This window comes from Podarcis bocagei (genome assembly GCF_964188305.1).
Source record: "Podarcis bocagei genome assembly, chromosome: 2".
Classification (NCBI taxonomy): domain Eukaryota; kingdom Metazoa; phylum Chordata; class Lepidosauria; order Squamata; family Lacertidae; genus Podarcis; species Podarcis bocagei.
Window position 1 is genome coordinate 111,170,009 of NC_138126.1, and position 18,536 is coordinate 111,188,544.

At 43.6% G+C, this 18,536-nt stretch overlaps 1 protein-coding gene across 10 annotated transcripts in view; it reads right to left on the reverse strand.

Annotated features, from left to right (window-relative positions):
• The window catches only part of IKZF4 (IKAROS family zinc finger 4), a 90,510-nt gene that overhangs the window by 59,323 nt on the left and 12,651 nt on the right, over positions 1-18,536 (reverse strand). For 3 of the 10 annotated variants that reach the window (XM_081181388.1, XM_081181387.1, XM_081181380.1), the window contains one exon: positions 4,881-4,935. In XM_081181388.1, the coding sequence (XP_081037514.1) occupies positions 4,881-4,920 (40 nt within the window). In that variant the 5' untranslated portion in view covers positions 4,921-4,935. Of the gene's footprint in view, positions 1-4,880; positions 4,936-6,536; positions 6,805-18,536 lie in introns of those variants that run through there. The other 7 variants (XM_081181381.1, XM_081181382.1, XM_081181383.1 and 4 more) reach the window with 6 other exon arrangements.

An 18,536-nucleotide genomic window follows, 5' to 3' on the forward strand; every position in this document is an offset into this window, starting at 1 on the left:
TTAAAAAATAAATAAATCATTTTTATTGATTTTCCAATAAAAAACATCCAATTAATATACTCCAATTAAAATAAAAAACTAAAATTAAAAAGACTAAATTATAGTCCAAATTATAATTATTAATTTTTCGGAGCTCCCCACGGTCTAGATCTCTGACAGTTTTTCAAATAAAAAAGAGAGCACCCACAATTGCAATTCCTAACCTAAAGTTCCATCTCTTTTCCTCATTTGGAACACACATACAATAATATTTTCCATGATGAGAATATACAAGAACAGGAGGAGTACACAACTGTACAATTCTAGCTCAAGTAAGGGGGGGGAGAGAGAGCTGGGGAAAAGGGTAACAAACTAGGAAACGTAACTAGCTTTGTTGTCCTAGAAAAAGCCAACAACATTCAGAAACAGGATGAGACGACAAGTCTAAGAAGGTGATGAGCAGATTCCCTGAGTTAATGCAACTCATTCTCAGAGTAGACTCATGGGCTTACATATGGATGGCAATGGGTTTACGCGGAGCATTCCCCATTATCTGAAGAAACCTGAGAATATTCTTGGCTTTAAATGAACTGAAAACAGGAGCCCATAACTTTCAGCTGGCCTTGGTCAGCCACAATTTGTGGGTGCTGTCGACCCTTGCTATTGCTCACCCCACTGGGGAGCAGAGCCTTATTCATGCTGAGCTTTATAAACGTTCTGAAAGCAGTGAGACCTCTTCCTCCTTTCAGAGTGCCTCTAGTCTAGACCTCTTGCCAGATTAAAAGATTCCTCCTGCCACTAGAAAGCTGGAAAGCATACTTGTGGACCTACCGATGGTGGAAAGTCTTTTCCATGTTCTACAGCATCAGTCTGAAAGGTTGTTGTTAAGTAAAATCCCTAAATATAACTGTCCTCACACCATAAAGGTTAGGACCATACTCACAACAAGAGGCAGTTAAGCATCTGAAGAGGAATGACCACTTGAATACTGAATATCTCTTGAATATTTCCCCATCAACAGGCAAACTGATCAACATCTCTACCGGCTTCCTTGATTAGCTCTGCCCACCTTGTCAGCAGCCTATTCCCAATCTGCATGTCACATTAATGTCATAAGCATAACTGAGAGCTCAGCAGAAAAGGGAAAAACAGATAAGACTGAAAATGTTTCAGATTATGTAGCTCCTGGACTGTACATTGTAGGGGAAAAGGCTTTCAAAGAAAGGAACCAGACTGGTAATAATCCTTTGCTGACCCTGTGTCAGCATCTGTGGCTGCAGAGGATATCAGCCATGGCTTGAATGACAATCCTTAGGATCTAATATTGCATATACAATATCTCTTTATGAATTCATACACAGCAAGAAAACACCTACTACACGTAAGCCCATGGAGTTTCCTTTATTTCTCAGTTTTATTATCATAGGATGTTCTCACAGCCCTCTAGGGTTGTTGTTGTTTTTTTAAAAAAATGATGACTAAATATGGATTTCTCCAAAACAATTAGTACTTTGCATCCTGTTCCCATAATCAGATCCCCACTAGGTCTCTTTTAACAAACTCCATCCTCCTGGGGTGTATTGTAAATTTGGCCTTCATCGGTCTGGATGATTTACCAGCATTAAAGAATGAAAGGCGAAGCAGCATTTCGCAAACCAGCCACACAAAATATGCATTTGATTCTGCACAGTTAGACACAGCCTACTGATTACTGCGATTGGTGGCATATAAGTCATTGATTTCCCTCACTCTCAACACTTTTATAGTTGAACAAAGGTTCTTATTTCATCCTTAGCCTCATAACATGCACGTCACCTGATAGTGACTGGTTTTTTGGAATTTTTTAAAAGATATGTAACAAATATACAATCTTTAAACTTCAAGGCACTACTGCATATATCTCCTGAAGATTGTTAAATCCAAACAGTGTGTGTTACAAGTACAGTGGTATCTTGGTACTCAAATGGCTTGGCTCCCAAACGCCGCAAACCCAGAAGTGAGTGTTCTGGTTTGCGAACGTTTTTCGGAAGCCGAACATCTGACACAGCTTTTGATTGAGTGCAGGAAGCTCCTGCAGCCAATTAGAAGCTGCACCTTGGTTTTCAAACCGTTTCAGGAGTCAAACGGACTCCTGGAACGGATTAAGTTTGAGAACCAAGGTATCACTGTAGTTACTTAATGAGATTGTCTTGTTCCTTCGCATGTTGCATATTCTAGCCATCATTTCACAATTCTGGCTACCATCAGGTCAGTCTGCTCCTTGTAACTCTGATAACTGTTGATCTACTTATAGCTTCACCAACAACCTTTGTCCAGGACAAATATGAGCTTGTGTACCTGGCTATGAACTAGAGGATGACATTTATTGGGTGGGTATACATCCCCAGCAAACATACTCCTTCACTTCAATTTAGTGGGGCTTTCAGTACAAAGAAGTCAACTCATTATTCCAGTAGCCCACTCTGAATTGTAGTCAGTCAATATGTTTATTTACACCAATGTATTTGTATGCAAGTAGCTTTGATGATCTTTCCCTCATTCATAATTACTTCACGGCTCTGTTTTTTCCTGTTTAATGAGGACTCTATGCTCTGTTCTTCCAAAAAGAAACAGCCAACAAAATAAGATCACTCACTTTTGACTTCTTTTTCTTCAAAACCAGAGATTTTTTAAAAAACGCTTGAGTAAATTATTTAAATCCTATAGGAGTGCTATACAAACAGAACCAACTAATATATTTTCTACCTTCCCTACCTTCCTCTATTAGGCTGTCCTATCCTATGCATAAAGGTAAAGGGACCCCTGACCATTAGGTCTAGTCGTGGCCGACTCTGGGGTTGTGGCGCTCATCTCGCTTTATTGGCTGAGGGAGCCGGCGTACAGCTTCCGGGTCATGTGGCCAGCATGACTAAACCGCTTCTGGCAAACCAGAGCAGCGCATGGAAATGCCGTTTACCTTCCTGCTGGAGCTGTACCTATTTATCTACTTGCACTTTGATGTGCTTTCAAACTGCTAGGTTGGCAGGAGCAGGGACCGAGCAATGGGAGCTCACCCCGTCACGGGGATTCGAACCACTGACCTTCTGATCAGCAAGTCCAAGCTCTGTGGTTTAACCCACAGCGCCACCCACGTCCCTATCCTATGCATACTTACTGGAAATTTGATTTCCATCAAAATAAACATCACTAGATCAGGCTGTTAGGCAAGTGTTCTAACCTGGTCATTCTACAATTCCTCTTTTCTGAAAAATGTATTTAAGTTACTACAGTTTGCACTTAGTATTGCTAATAAGAATTTGAACTCTCCTAGTTAATGCACTTCAGATGTGGCACTCCTGAGTAGCAACTGCCTTTATAGCTTCAAAGAATCATAGAACTGTAGAGTCAGAAGGGATCCCCAGAGTCATCTAGTCCAGCCCCCTCTAATGCAGTAATCTCAACTAGATCATACATGACAGTTGGCCATCCAACCTCTGCTCAAAAACCATCAAGTCCTAGTCTCTGGAGCATGAGGGGAAAAAGCTTGCTCCATTCTTCGTGTGACAGCCCTTCAGATATTGAAGATGCTTATCACATCTCCTCTCAGTCTCCTCTTTATCAGGCTACACATACCTATTCCCTCAACCGTTCCCCATAAGGTTTGGTTTCCAGACCCTTGATCATCTTGGTCGCCCTCCTCTGCACATGTTCCAGCTTGTCAATATCCTTCTTAAATTGTGGTGCCCAGAACTGTACACAGTCCTCCAGGTGCCGTATGACCAAGGCAGAATGGAGTGGGACTATAACTTAGCCCTACTTATCTTCTGAAAGAGAATGTGATCAGGGACAAGATATTTTAAATAAGGTATATTTTAAATAAGGTAGACGCATCCAACTATGCTTAAGGATTAATTGGAAGAAACTTTTCCAGTTATCTTTCCCAGCTGTAAGGTAACCACCATATTAAGTGAAACAATTTTACTATCAACCGCCAAACTCTTTCTGTACTCATATTTAATGAAATGGGCATCACATAAAAATACTGCCTATGGTCAAGCTAACTGAAGCATGAAGAAACAGACGGAATTTAAAGGGATGCCAAAAGTTCGCTTTTCCTTCAGTACGATACGTAAGGATCTGCTCTAAATTTTTGATGAATCAAATATCCTCAAACTGATTTAATTGCAGTGCGTGTGAGCCTTAACTATGTTGCAAGTCTCAGGTATATTTAACAGCTAAAACACCTGCCGAATTTGGCAGGTGGGCAGATACAGAGCTCTAGCATTTTTCGCAGGCACCGAACAGTAACTTAGTAAGACATGGCCATCCATTTGAGGTTGAGCTGAATTTGGAGGGTTGCTCCAGGCCAACTGCAGCCAGGGAGAAGATTGCATGCCACAAGATCAATGTGCAGTGACCTGGCGGGGCATGGGTTCTTGTCTCAAGTTGCACTTTGGAGCACTGCTCTGAGCTGAATATGGGTAAGGAGGGCAGAGGCCATGAATCGCCAGGTCACTGATCAGAACAGAGGCTGGCTGTTACACTCCCTTAGGTGATGACTCCATCACTAGTCAAGTCCATGGAGCAACTATCACTGGTAAGAGACTGAAAGGTGGGGAGGAGGCTATTCTCCCGTGTCCACCCCTGAGATCTTGAAGCAAGACGAAAATGCTGGAAGTAGCTGCCCAAGGGTGCATCTATCTAAGAAGGCAGGTCATGTCAGGAAGCTGGGGGAGGGGGGGAACCACGTTGCTCCTCAAAACCTGAGGCATGCTGAATATTCCAGTGCCGAACCAAAGGTTTATTGTGACCAAAATGCAGGAATCCTATCCTGTCTTTTGCACTATGTATTAAAGACAAAACGGCATCTAAAAACAAAAATAAACAAATCGAGATCTGTGAAAAGCAAAATGAGAACATACCGGATATGTAAGAGCGTCCATTGCAGTCCTCTATATCCATCTTTACAACACTCTTCTAAAGAAAAAGAGACAAAGGTCGATCAGAACAGCAGCTATAAACCAAAGCAGGAAGCTTTTGGTGAGATCCCAACCCACCCCCTGGTTGCACATCCTAAAATACAAAATTGAATTAAACTACTTTTCAGGACTGAGGCCACAATGGCAAAGGGCAATAATTCACTGGCAGAGCATTTGAAATGTATGCAAAAGATCCCAGGTTAAATCTCCAGCCTCCTCAGGAAGGGTGGGAAATCTCCTCTCTGAAGCCCTGGAAAGCAGCCGCCAATCAGTGCTAGTCAATACTGAGTTAGAGTGATCAATGGTCTGACTCAGAGTAAGGCAGTTTCCCATACCAATATAATCGTGGATCATTACCATGGAAGTATTTTAATGAGCTTTTAAAAAATCCAATTTGTCACTTAACATTTTACCATTAAAAAAAAAAAATCCAGCCTATATCTATAATTATATCAATATTATATATATAACCAATATGATATCAGATGATAACCTGGGAGTGCAAGTCTTCCAATTTGTGGCTTGGCACAACGAAAGAAAGAGAAAAGCTACTTTTGACACATACACACCCCATTTTACTGGAAATAAAAGGCAGGGCATATATATGTATATGTATATATATATGTATATGTATATGTATATATATATGTATATGTATATATATACATATATGTATATATATGTATATGTATATATATACACACACACCAGCAAATAACTCTCATAAAGTGGGGCCCATGCAGTTAATTTCGGTAGGTTTTTCTGTCCTTGTGTCTGTATTCAGCTGCCCTTTAAAGGAGGAGGCTGTCAAACGGTGTTAGTTCACGAAACAGAAGCTAAACACTGCTTCAAAAGGTTGCAAGGAAGGAGCAGCTGTCAGTCTTACATTTGATGAGGCAAGACCAGATTCAAACTTCATTGGTCTAGAACACAAGTGGCCACAGGCCACTGCTAAATTTGAATCCTTCAGTGGCAAGGTACAGTAACAACTGTCCAATGCAATTCATTTTCAATAAAACAGACTCTCTGCTGTCATCCGCTCTTCTGGGTTCAGTCTGAACTAAAATTGATGCTGGTGTGTAGAAGGTACAGCACACAGGTAATTCTGAGTCCCAAATCCAGAAGTGCAGCTTTTATCAATAAAAAGCAATCGTTCTTTGGAAAATGAGACTGAAAACCGACACATCGCATCACTGAGCAGTCAAGAAACAGGCATTTTCAAAGATCAGACTGGAATAACAGTATATATCTTGGTACTTAGCACCCCACAGAGATAATGAACATATTATGAACATTTTATACATTCAAATGCCTTCCCCCCATTACACTTAATGTTTTTTTTTAAAAAAAAAAATAAAAATAAGTGCAAACAACCACAAGTTTTACCACTTTGAATTCACACTGTAATTGACTACCAGTAAGCTCATAAATGAGAACTCACTGGGAAAAAACAATTAAGAGCAACAATTTCCCGAGATATATTTTGGCTTAAGGATCTAATTTAGGTGCAGTTCGCAGAACACAGGGGAAACAAAGAATTAGTATAAAGAGGAAGGAAGAATGCAAGTTCTCCAGGGAAAAGTCAAGTGATGTACTTACATCTGAATGCGAAGTGAGGATGCTGATGGATCCTAGGATAGCTTCCAAATACGGAAGACAAAGGCAAAGGAGAACGATACTCAACTGCAGTTGGTTTAGGTTAATATCAGGAAGTAAATTCCCAAGTATAAAAAGTATACCGCTTACCATGGGGAGTTTTTAACTCACCCACCCCATCAGTAGCAAATGGTTTAGGCCAATGGTTCTTTGACTTTTTCAAAGCAAGCCTTTCTAACCGATAAGCAGGTGCGGGGGGTGGAAGGAGGTGTTTATGGTAACCCAAGGTCTCAGGTCTGGGAAGAGGCATATTTTTTTTTTAAAAAAAGCAAGCGTGAAAAGTGCAGGACCAAATGGATTAACAGCATACTGTAAAGTTATTAAGGGAAGTACGCTTGAAAGCAAAAAGCTCCAACGTTATTAGAAAGCGTAAGGACACACAGTCAATCTCTACCTCCATTAATGTACAGACTAAGGACAGAATCAAGGGACGCGGGTGGTGCTGTGGGTAAAACCTCAGCGCCTAGGACTTGCCGATCGTATGGTCGGCGGTTCGAATCCCCGTGGCGGGGTGCGCTCCCGTCGTTCGGTCCCAGCGCCTGCCAACCTAGCAGTTCGAAAGCACCCCTGGGTGCAAGTAGATAAATAGGGCGGGAAGGTAAACGGCGTCCCGTGTGCTGTGCTGGCTCGCCAGATGCAGCTTGTCACGCTGGCCACGTGCCCTGGAAGTGTCTGCGGACAGCGCTGGCTCCCGGCCTATAGAGTGAGATGAGCGCACAACCCTAGACTCTGTCAAGACTGGCCCGTACGGGCAGGGGTACCTTTACTTTTTTAAGGACAGAATCAAGCCACTGCTTACGACATGGCGAATGCTTGAAAAACTCCCCATCACGAATGAGAGTCCACAACCAGGGTGTTAAGCCAAACATATCAGCCCAAACTTACGATAAGAGCTCGGCTGCATCCGACCAAAGGCTCAGCCCACTTCCCAGAGTGCTTATGGGAAGCCCAAAAGCAGGAAAGAAGTGGAACGGTCCTCTCCTGCTTTTGTTTCAGAGAGGCTGGTCTTCAGAGGCATGCTGCCTCTCATTCAGGACAAAGGAAACAGCAATTATGACTAGAGTCTTATCCCTCGTGAATTCGTCTCACTCCTGTTTGAAGTTATCAAAGTTAACAGCCATCATCACATCTTATGGCAGCAAAATACCATGGTTGAAAGCATGCATGGTCCAAAGAAGTACTTTCTCTTGTCGAATCACATTTCCGGTTGTCCGTAACCCTTGCTTAAGAAGTCACTCAACAAGCTGACTCTCAGTATGGTTGGAGTAGTCACGTAAGAAGTTTTAAAGTGGCCGCTATATAGCAGGTTAGGGACATGGGTGGCGCTGTGGGTTAAACCACAGAGACTAGGACTTGCCGATCAGAAGGTCGGCGGTTCGAATCCCCGCAGTGGGGTGAGCTCCCATTGCTCAGTCCCTGCTCCTGCCAACCTAGTAGTTCAAAAGCATGTTAAAGTGCAAGTAGATAAATAAGTACCGCTCCGGCGGGAAGGTAAACGGTGTTTCTGTGCGCTGCTCTGGTTCGCCAGAAGTGGCTTAGTCATGCTGGCCACATGACCCGGAAGCTGTATGCCGGCTCCCTCGGCCAATAAAGCGAGATGAGCGCCGCAACCCCAGAGTCGGTCACGACTGGACCTAATGGTCAGGGGTCCCTTTACCTTCTATATAGCAGGTTGGGGAACCCCTTCCTGCAACCTTGATACTGCCTACAGCCATTTGAGCCTCTGGGTCTCGTCCTGCCCATCAGCTGTTCGGCAGGGAGCAGCAGGGAGGAAAATGAGGGCTTTGATGCTATGAGAAGTGTGCAATTGCAGCTCTTTTCTCCGCAAGAAGAGCAAAGCAGAGGGGAAATACGAGAACAGCCAGCATGGTGGGGTAGTGCCATAGACTCATCCTCCTGACAACTGGGTCAATGGCACTTACCTTGACAACGTAGAGGCAGGGATTGGGCAGCAGTGGGGTCAAACCTGTACAGCTGCCCTTGTAAGCGTGCCAGATTGCTTCCACTGGTGCAGCCACATAGACCTAACCTCATGTTCACCCTGCCCCAACTACGTGCCATTCAGATTTAGTGGATTATGGTATGAGATTCTCTACCATACCCAAATCAGTGCTTATCTGAATCTTATATGGGGAAGTAAGTCCTCCGCTTGCCTTCAATATTTGTTGTGACCTTGGGTTGGTTTTATTAAAGCTGTTGCACTATTTTCTACTGTAATTTTAATTTCTTGTAGTAGTTTTTTTTAACCGCCTTGTATTTTATTTTATTTTTTTAAATGGGAAGCAATATATTATAAGGGACACGGGTGGTGCTGTGGGTTAAACCACAGAGCCTAGGGCTTCCTGATCAGAAGGTCAATGGTTCGAATCCCTGTGATGGGGTGAGCTCCTGTTGCTCTGTCCCAGCTCCTGCCAACCTAGCAGTTCGAAAGCACGTCAAAGGGCAAGTAGATAAATAGGTACCGCTCCGGCGGGAAGATAAACGGTGTTTCCGTGTGCTGCTCTGGTTTGCCAGAAGTGGCTTAGTCATGCTGGCCACATGACCCGGAAGCTGTACGCCGGATCCCTCGGCCAATAAAGCGAGATGAGCACCGCAACCCCAGCGTCGGTCACGACTGGACCTAGTGGTCAGGGGTCCCTTTACCTTTAATATATTATAAATAAATAAATGTGGAAGTCAACCTTCAATCTTCCATCAATTAATGAAATGTATGTAGTTGTATGCCTCTCCACATGCTGTGCAACACTGGAGAAGCTGGTGCTATTACAAGCTGGTGCTGCAATTTTGTTTTATCACAAACAAGAAACAAAGCTGCCTCCACAAATAGGTTATGGACAAAAAAAAACCCACCAGGCTGCAATAATTTGACAACACTGTCAACTAGACGCTCCGTAAAAATAGGGTGAATAGAAACTGGCAATTCTAGCTAGTTACGAAGCAGTTTGAGCCATTCCTCTCTTCATTCAATAGTCTAGTCCCAGGACTTTATGGCTCTATAATGGATGTTTGTGCTGTTCTGATCATTCCCATTATAGACATTTAAGAAATTATGTTCACCTAATGATTCAGCTATTGGTATCTGAATCCTAGAAACACACTTCTTGTTTAATTTTGGCATGAAAAGGACACAGGAGCCACATTGATTCCCTTGAGCTAGTTACTCACGTATCCTCTAGACAAAACCCCAGTGGGAAAAGGTCCCAGGGAACTGGGTTCTGTGTTGGAATAATGGAAGCATTCGGGCAGGGTGGACTTCATGTGTCACTCAGGCACAGTCCTGAGCCATGTGGAATCTTCTAACGGAAAAGTAGCTCACACTCAGCTAGAGCTATGTCTAAAGGGCACGCAAGTACTAACTGAACACTGGCAACACATCCTCTTTCTTTATTGGAAAACTTATGAATTGCCATGCTGAGTTACAACAAGGATCTGCCCAAAGCTCTGTTCTCTGTGATGTTCATTCTCTCTTAATCCAAGGAACTGGACAAGGATCCTCTGTGAAAACAGGACTAGTGCACATCCACAAAGATTACCTGCCCACAAACTTTATTTTAGTGCATCTCTCTGCACACAGCTGCCAGCCATCTGTATATCTGTGACATAAAAGCAAAAAAACAAAAAACAAACCACCGCCCCCAGGAATTTATAAATTTACAAAACTCTTACTTATTCCTATTCTGCCTTTCTTCCATGATGGAACTTGTGATGTACAGTGGTGCCTCGCAAGATGAAATTAATTCGTTCTGCGAGTTTTTTCGCCTTGCGAATTTTTCGTCTTGCGAAGCACGGTTACCCTGGGTATTAACGGTTTTAAGAAAAAGGAAATAAACTCGCAAGATAGCCCATAGGGAAATTCGTCTTGCGAAGCAACTCAAAAAACGAAAAACTCTTTCATCTTGCGCGTTTTTCGTCTTGCGAGGTACCACTGTACAAGTATTTCCCATGTAGTTTCCTATCTAGGCACTGACCAGACCCACTTAACTTCAGCAAACAGCATTATATGTCTTCAGACCATACCCTGCAAATAACGCCTCTAGCAGTTACATTTTGAGTCCCCTACATGCAGAGGGAATTCTAAGCACTTAGGACAAAACTCCAATGACTGTAGCACCACAACAGGAGGCTATCATTGACAGGACAAACCAGTCCTTAAATAGAAACCACAGCAAAATGGAACTTTTCTGCAATGGGATAGTATGGCAATGAACTCTTTTATGCGCATCTAAGGTGAGAAGCAATACATACAATGCTTAGTGTGTGACTATAGAAACTCCAGCATTATAACTACACTTTCAGGCAACCAAGTAGAGAGGCCGAGGCATCTTCTAAAGTTACATACACAACTATTTTCTAAATGAAAGTCAATGCAGTGCTATTTTAAAAGGCCAATTTTGGCTAATGGGCATCCATAGTGTTTTGTGACAATGGATTCCTTGGCTTTATTATGCATTATGTGCTTACTTCAGAAGGCTCCCTCGTGGCAAACACTGAACTACACTCACCTTCCAAGGAAAGCAGTTACCCCAGTGTAACATTTACATCTTTACCCTGCCTCCTTGGAGTTATGCAACTGCAGAGGTAAACGTGTCATGCAAACATTCCAGAGCAGATGGAAGCCTTGAGAGGGAAAAGCCACCATTCACTGAAGAGAATTCATCCTCAGTTGAAAGCTGCTCAAGGAGACCAGATGGCTTCCACAGTTTAGCCATCGGGGCCGTCTAAACAGAATGGACGATTCAGCTCTGCTTGGTGTTTTCTCAGGAATGAGTTCAGAAGATAGCTGCTGCAACAGAGCTACAGAGCTCTGCCTATGGTCATGACCACATATAGGGTTGCTATACGTCCGGGAATTCCTGGGTATGTCCTCTTTTGGGGGTCCTACATGCCCATCCGGGGGGAATTTTAAATTTTAAAGCAAATGTCCTGGTTTTAAAAAAATAAAATAAAATTGTGAACGGGTGGCTCTGGCATGGGTTCGGGGCTATCACTTTTTGTCTAGGTTTTTACCTCTTGAAATATGGCAACCCTTGTCTGATCTCAGAAGCACTGCCTAGTACTTCTAATTTCTGCTTCATCACTGTTCACTGCATCAAACATAACCCATAACCTAAAAAAACAGGTTAAGGGTTCTAGCTGGGGTGACGTCCCCTGCTGGAGCAATGCCCCTACCTGTAACAGCTCCCACAATCTGCGAGTCATGTTGCAGAAAAAGTCTACAATATCCTTACACTATCACAGATCCCTCTTCAAGCCTAGAAAGCTACTGCCTTTTAGTAGAAAGGCAAGTAAGGATGTTTATTGTGGAGTGGCACATTTGGGGGAATCAACCTTATTGCCTGGACTTCCCTAAGGCAGCAGACCTCCTACGTCAATATAGGTAGTGTTATGCTACTTTAGGAGGTGAGGAGGAGATCATAAGCATCCACAGGGAACATGAATCGGGAGGCAGATCAAATCAACTCTCTCTTTTTTTTATCTATACCCTGTGAGCGTTTGCCAACCATGTGTTACATAGAACTGGGGAACAGATTTGGTGGAAATCAAACATTCAACTCTTTTTTGAGGTCTGTGTCTGTTCACATGCTTTTGTACTAGAACTCCATCGTATAACACATTATGGCAATATTATAGCTTCCTGGGAGTGAGAAATTCTCACTGTTTTGGAATTCAAGCCCAGATATACGGTGAAGTTTCCAGATTTCAGGTACAGCAAGAGAGAAACAGGGCCAGTGTGCAGAATCCCCTCTAGGCTCAAAGAATTAAGAACATTAGCACATTAAAAGTAGAACACAGTGGCTTCAGAAGCCCTTGAAGTTCCTTTCACTTTTGAAATAAGGGCTTTCCCCCCCAAGTGACAAAACTTAGGGAATAAAACCTTCAGAAGTAGTCCAATTATTTTAAACATGCATCGCCTCCCAACCTCTGCATGATGATGTTTACATGCATCCTTTTGCAATAGTTAAGACAGATCAGCATTTTTTATTTTTTTTTTAAGGAAAGCAATAACTGAAAAGCTTCAGTGAAAAGAAACCCAGCTGGACCTTTGCATATCTCCTTTTTGCTCCAGACTGTGTCCGCATCTCGGAAATGAGAAAGTCTTATCGGGTTAATGCAGACCTTTTCCTTAGAGTTACTGTCGCTCCCTACAAGATACTTCCAACTGGGAAATATCAGCCGCACCGGGCAAATTTCAGTCTTACAGGATCTGTTGTGTTTTCTGCTAGAACCCCCCAGGTTCACCAACTGGAGCCAGGTACAAGAGAGAAGCACTTATAAGCTACCAGAGATCTGACAGTAGATCCTACCTTCCGCTTACAGTTTTAACTCTTTCTTGCAGAGAAAGAAGTGAACACAATGCAAGGTATTGCCCCAGGGCTACAAATTACCCAGGCCAGAAGTTTTCAACCTTTGAGTCCACAGCTCCCTTGACCAACCACATTCTTTCTGCAGCACTTCTGTGGGGCTCAGGAGCCCAGTTATGTCACCCCTTGCCTGCAGAGCCAGCAGCCCCTCACCCCCTGTGGAGTGTTCCCTCAGCCTCCTCTCCTCTCCCCTCTCCTTGGGAGTCCTCTGGGCAGCAGTCGCCACCGCCCCTGGTCTCTGAGCTTCCCCCACTCTGCCCCAAAGAGAGCTGCCTCCTCACACTGCCCCCCAGGGGCCTGGGAAGAAGGTGCCCCCAGTCTTAGTGGCCTAACAGACTGGTCAAAGGTGAACATGAGGCCAACACCTTACCTTGGGAGGCAGCAGGGGCAGCAGCGGGCGCTGTTAGGCCTGTATGGCGGAAAGGCTCCCCTTCAGCACCGGGCACTCAGCTCCCAGGCAGGCCTTGCACACAGCAAGCACAAGAAAAGCCAGCGCAGCACCTGCCCACCCGGCCTCCCACTTGTCTGTCTGTGCCCAACAGCAAGGGCTGGTGGACTGGCTGCCTGGGCTCCTTCGCCAGCTTGCTTGCTTACTCCGGGGCTGCTTCAGGTCCTGGCAATTAGCACCCCCTAGCCAGCCCCAGAGGCACCAGGAGCTTGCAGCCAGGGCTGCTACAACAAACAGCTATGCAAGCCTTGGGGAGGCAGAAATGTGAGAGGGCATCAGAGGAGGGAGGGAAGGAAGGAAGGAAGGAAAGAAAGGGGGGCAGAGGTCAGTGTGGCCTGCAGCACCCCTGACCATCATTCAAGGCACGCCAGGGTGTCACGGCACACTGGTTGAAAACCACTGACCCAGGCTATTGTACCAGTGCAGCAGCTCAGGGTATCCCAGAACTGTATTTTTTAAAATGTGATGCAAATACACACACACACAATAGAAGTAGACACGCTATGTGGGCAGAGGGGTTGCATGGCAACAATACAGACAGTCTTATACATCAACAAAGTCCAGGATCTTCTTGCACTGGCACAGCAATATGACAAAAAAAACCCACGGCATTTAACTGAAAAATTGCATGCATCCTGAAGCTCCCACATGAACCTCAGGATACCAAGCAGGAAGAGGATACCGACTACCATGCAATGAAGCAAGTGTTGACACAGCAGCAGCTCTTGTGAGTGTCAAACAACAGAGGCAAACATCAATCATGTAAGGAGATGGAATTCAGCAAGCCTGATCAACCTTTTAAGATGCTGCTCTGCATCTAAAAAAAAAACAAAACAAGGTCAGAAGGGAAACATTTTCAGGTTTCCCGATATTATCATCACTGAAGCACACAGCGACCTAACATTCCAAACAAATTACTCAGCATTACCTGGAAGACAGATAGGACAGCAAAGCAATGCACGTTATTAACCTCCAATGAATCTGTTGGTGAGCAACTGTTGTTGGGCAGTGCGGGGACACACTGCTTCTGATACAGCGCTTGTGGGATTGGGTGGGCCCATGAGTCTGCATGATGAAAATGTTAACACCAAATTATAGGTCACATTTATTTAAAATAATTTATGCTATGCTATAACCATGCTCTTAGGTTGGCAGTTTACTACAAATATTGAAACAAATTAATAAGTACATTGAATTTAATTTTATTTTTAATGCTTACGATCAGCATAAACACCACATCTCAGACAGAACTACATTAAAGCCACAATCTATGAAAAGGCCTGGGGAAATAAAATGTGTTTGCCTAGCAAGTTAAGTACTAGGCAAGCATCTTTCCGCAGCCAGGATGCCACCACCAAAAAGGCCCTTCACCCAGTAGTCAGCCCACTGAGACCCCCCCCCCCCAGAGAAGGGCTTTTGATGAAGATTTTAAAGTTAGGGTATGTGCATATGGAGACCAGGGATTCTTCTGGTACACTGGTCCCAAGCCACAAAGGTCTAAATCGGCAGATTGAATTTGGCCTGGAAACAAACTGGGAAGCCCATGACAAATTACCAGTGTGATATTCTCATACTACCCAGTCCCAGCAATCATGTACAGAACTCTATGAAGTTCCTGGACTATACTCAAAAGGCTCCTCCACACAAAATGTGTTACAGTAAACCAAACAGGAGATTTAACAAGTAGCGATAACTGAAGCCAAGCTAACCCTGTCTATGTAGAGTCATAGTTGATACACAAGCCTAACTTGGCAAAACCAAGCCAAATAAGGAACCTGAGCTTCCCAGTGGGAAAAAAATGGATTAAGGTGCAGTCTTGAGGACTGAAGCAGTTATTACTCCAGCACTACCTTCTAAAATGGTTTGTCTGCATAGGAATTCTCTAACTCAGGCAACCTACCTAGAAGCATACCATGGTTGGCGGTATCGATACCTGCTGAGACATCCAGGAGAAATAGGACACACACAGCATTTCTTTCCCAGCAATGGTCCTCCCACAGGGTAACTATAGCATGTTCTGCATCAAAACCAAGCCTGAAATTATCTAGAAGTATGAGTCTTATCTAAGAATGCCTGGTGCTGACCAAGAACTAACTGCTTGAGCACCTTGCCCAGGAAGGGAATGTTAAACACCAGCCAGTAGCTTTTTCAAACCTTCAAGGTCCAATACAGGTTTCTACAGATGTGGCCATACCACAGCCTCCTTAAAGCCCACATGGGCCACCATGTTTCTCAATGGACGTAACTGGACACCCCCCTTCTACTATATTTACTAAGCTGAGACAGACAAGAATAAAGAAAACAGATGGTTGGCTGAACTTGGCCAAACAACTTATATAACTGAGTCATTCAACAAAATAACCCAGATGGTGCCTTGGTTGCCTCCATTGACTAATCTGCATAGCGGTGGATAGGAGGGATGCCCTATAAACATCTCTTTGTCAATTAGATTTGGGTATGATGAGACCCCCCAAAAGCTGCGCGCCACTCCCATGCCTGACGCTCCAATAGGTCAGGACTAGGACTTTCAAACATTATGTCTTTCACCTACTAAGTTGTAGGTTGACTTTCCTAACAAAAACTGTAATATAAGATGATGTAGATTGCCTTCAGATATTTCATATCCTCTGGATTAACATATTTTTTCATTTGTGCTTTGATGTTTGTGATCAAATAAACTAGACCCATTCTTCTTCATCAGCGATTACAATGAGGTCCCTAAGTGACTGCAAAAGTTAAACATTCTTTAAAGTGTTAATGGCATCACTGTGATTACCGGACAAAGCAAAGCTGTAATTTTTTATTTCATTATATTTTCATCTTCTTCTTCTTCTTCTTCTTCTTCTTCTTCTTCTTCTTCTTCTTCTTCTTCTTCTTCATGATCCACCTTGAATTTTTATAAGGAAAGGCACCACGCAAATATTTTAAATAAATAATAAACAATCTTAACATATGGCAAGTTGCAGTAGACACTTCCCAGACTGCTACAAGGAAATTGCTTTGCAGAAATTCAAGAACCAAAGATGAACTCAATGAGCCCTGACCATTGGATTAGACTGGAACAGGTCATAATAATCTTAGAAAATAGGTAATACTTTTTCAGCCTGGATGTTTCTGCTCACTCTGTATCATATGTCTTCAGTAAAGCAATTCCAGAATAACTTCAGGTAGGCTGTTTGGGCAGTAAATTACCATCCCTTAAAGATTTGTGCCATTTTGACAAGATTTATCTAAACGGCATCTATCTGCCGCTAAAACCCACTATGCTTTTAAAAACTAAAATGAGTGATTGTGTTTGTGTTCCCGTTTCATCTGCATAGTTCACACTGTGACAGAAAAAGCCTGCTCTCTCGCCCCTCCATTTTCCCCAAGTGAGGGATAGCATGTATACAAACAGCTCCTGAAAACACAAACCTCAGGAAATGTGCTGTCTGGCAGGAAATTAGGAAAATCCCAGTGATATATATTTATGTCTACCCAGGGGGTGCCTAGTATCCCCTCTCGCCTCCAAAAGGTGTCAATCCCCTTTACCTGCTGAATATGAACATTGTCAAAAGGAGCAGGTGCTACTCAAACCAACCTTGGAAGAGTCCCTAAAAGTGAGCTGAGCTTTGCAGCTTTCGTCCCTGCCTGAAAGGATAAAGGGTCCGTTCCATCCTTTATCCTCATCTATCAGGAAACCTTGCAACTAACCAACCGCACTCTGTTACATGTGAATAGGCTGAGGCATCTACTTGTAAGTTCCTAGGTCAGTACAGTGGTGCCCCGCAAAACGAATGCCTCGCAAGACGGAAAACTCACTAGACGAAAGAGTTTTCCGTTTTGGAGGTGCTTCGCAAAACGAATTTCCTATGGGCTTGCTTCGCAAGACGACAATGTCTTGCAAGTTCCTGCTGGGGTTTTTTCCCTCCCCCCCCTTTTTCTAAGCCGCTAAGCCGCTTATCAGCTGATCCAATCAGCAGATAAGCCACTAAAAGCCACTAAAAGCCGCTAATAGCGCTAATCCGCTAATCCGTCAATGGGCTTGCTTCGCAAGACGAAAAAACCGCTAGACGAAGAGAATCACAGAACGGATTCTTTTCGTCTTGCAAGGCACCACTGTACAAGTTTCTTTTCCAGCATGTTGGTAAGGTCCCACCAGGAGTCTCAGATCTGCACAAAACTGGGAACGGCACCAGCAAATGTGCAAGTACCTCTTGCACACTTCTTGGGTGGGGAAACTTAAAAAAACCCACAAGGTGCACACACAGCTATTTGCCCTTTTGTCATTATAGGATCAACAAATCGGAAGGCAGGGACAAACAGAAAAGGGAACGTCTACTGGTATGCATGGGAAAGCCCCAAATTTCCTACTCCTTATACACAAATTCAAATACTGGGCTAAAAAAGGTAAAGGACCCCTGACAGTTAAGTCCAGTTGTGAATGGGGTTGTGGCACTCATCTTGTTTTACTGGTCGAGGGAGCCGACGTTTGTCCGCGGACAGTTTTTCCGGGTCATGTGGCCAGCATGACTAAGCCGCATCTGGCTACTCTGGTCTAATTCAAACAGGCAAATTGTGGAAACGTAGCTTAATAATGCTCATATTCGGACAAGCCCTGAAAGGTCATCAGAAACCCTCAATCCTGCATTTGATTCTATGCACGTAAGTGTTGTTGTTTTTGGAAACTAACTAACTAACATGCTCACAAGTGGGCACAGGCTCAAGGCCTTTGTGGGTAAAATCCTATACCCACTAGTCTGAGAATTAGCCTCACTGCATTCAGTGGGACTTCCTTCTAAGTAGACATGTATAGTATGACACTATCCTGATGGTTATGTTGGATGTCGTATAACAAGGCACATCACCTAAGCCTTCAATAACTCTAGAGTGCCTTTGGGGAACCTTTTCTCATTTTTTCCTAATCCAACACTTGACCAAGAATCATTTCTGAACAATGAATGGCTTTGTTTAATTGTCTTCACATGGATGAAGGGAAATGTCAGGTACTCATGGAATATTAAGATTTGCTGCTCAAGTTGTCAAACTTGTTTTATCTAAAAAGGCACAATGATCTTTAAGGTTAGCACCTGACAGTTTACTATACATTTTTGTTGAGGTCTCTGGTGTTAACAGCAGTGCCATCGCGGACTG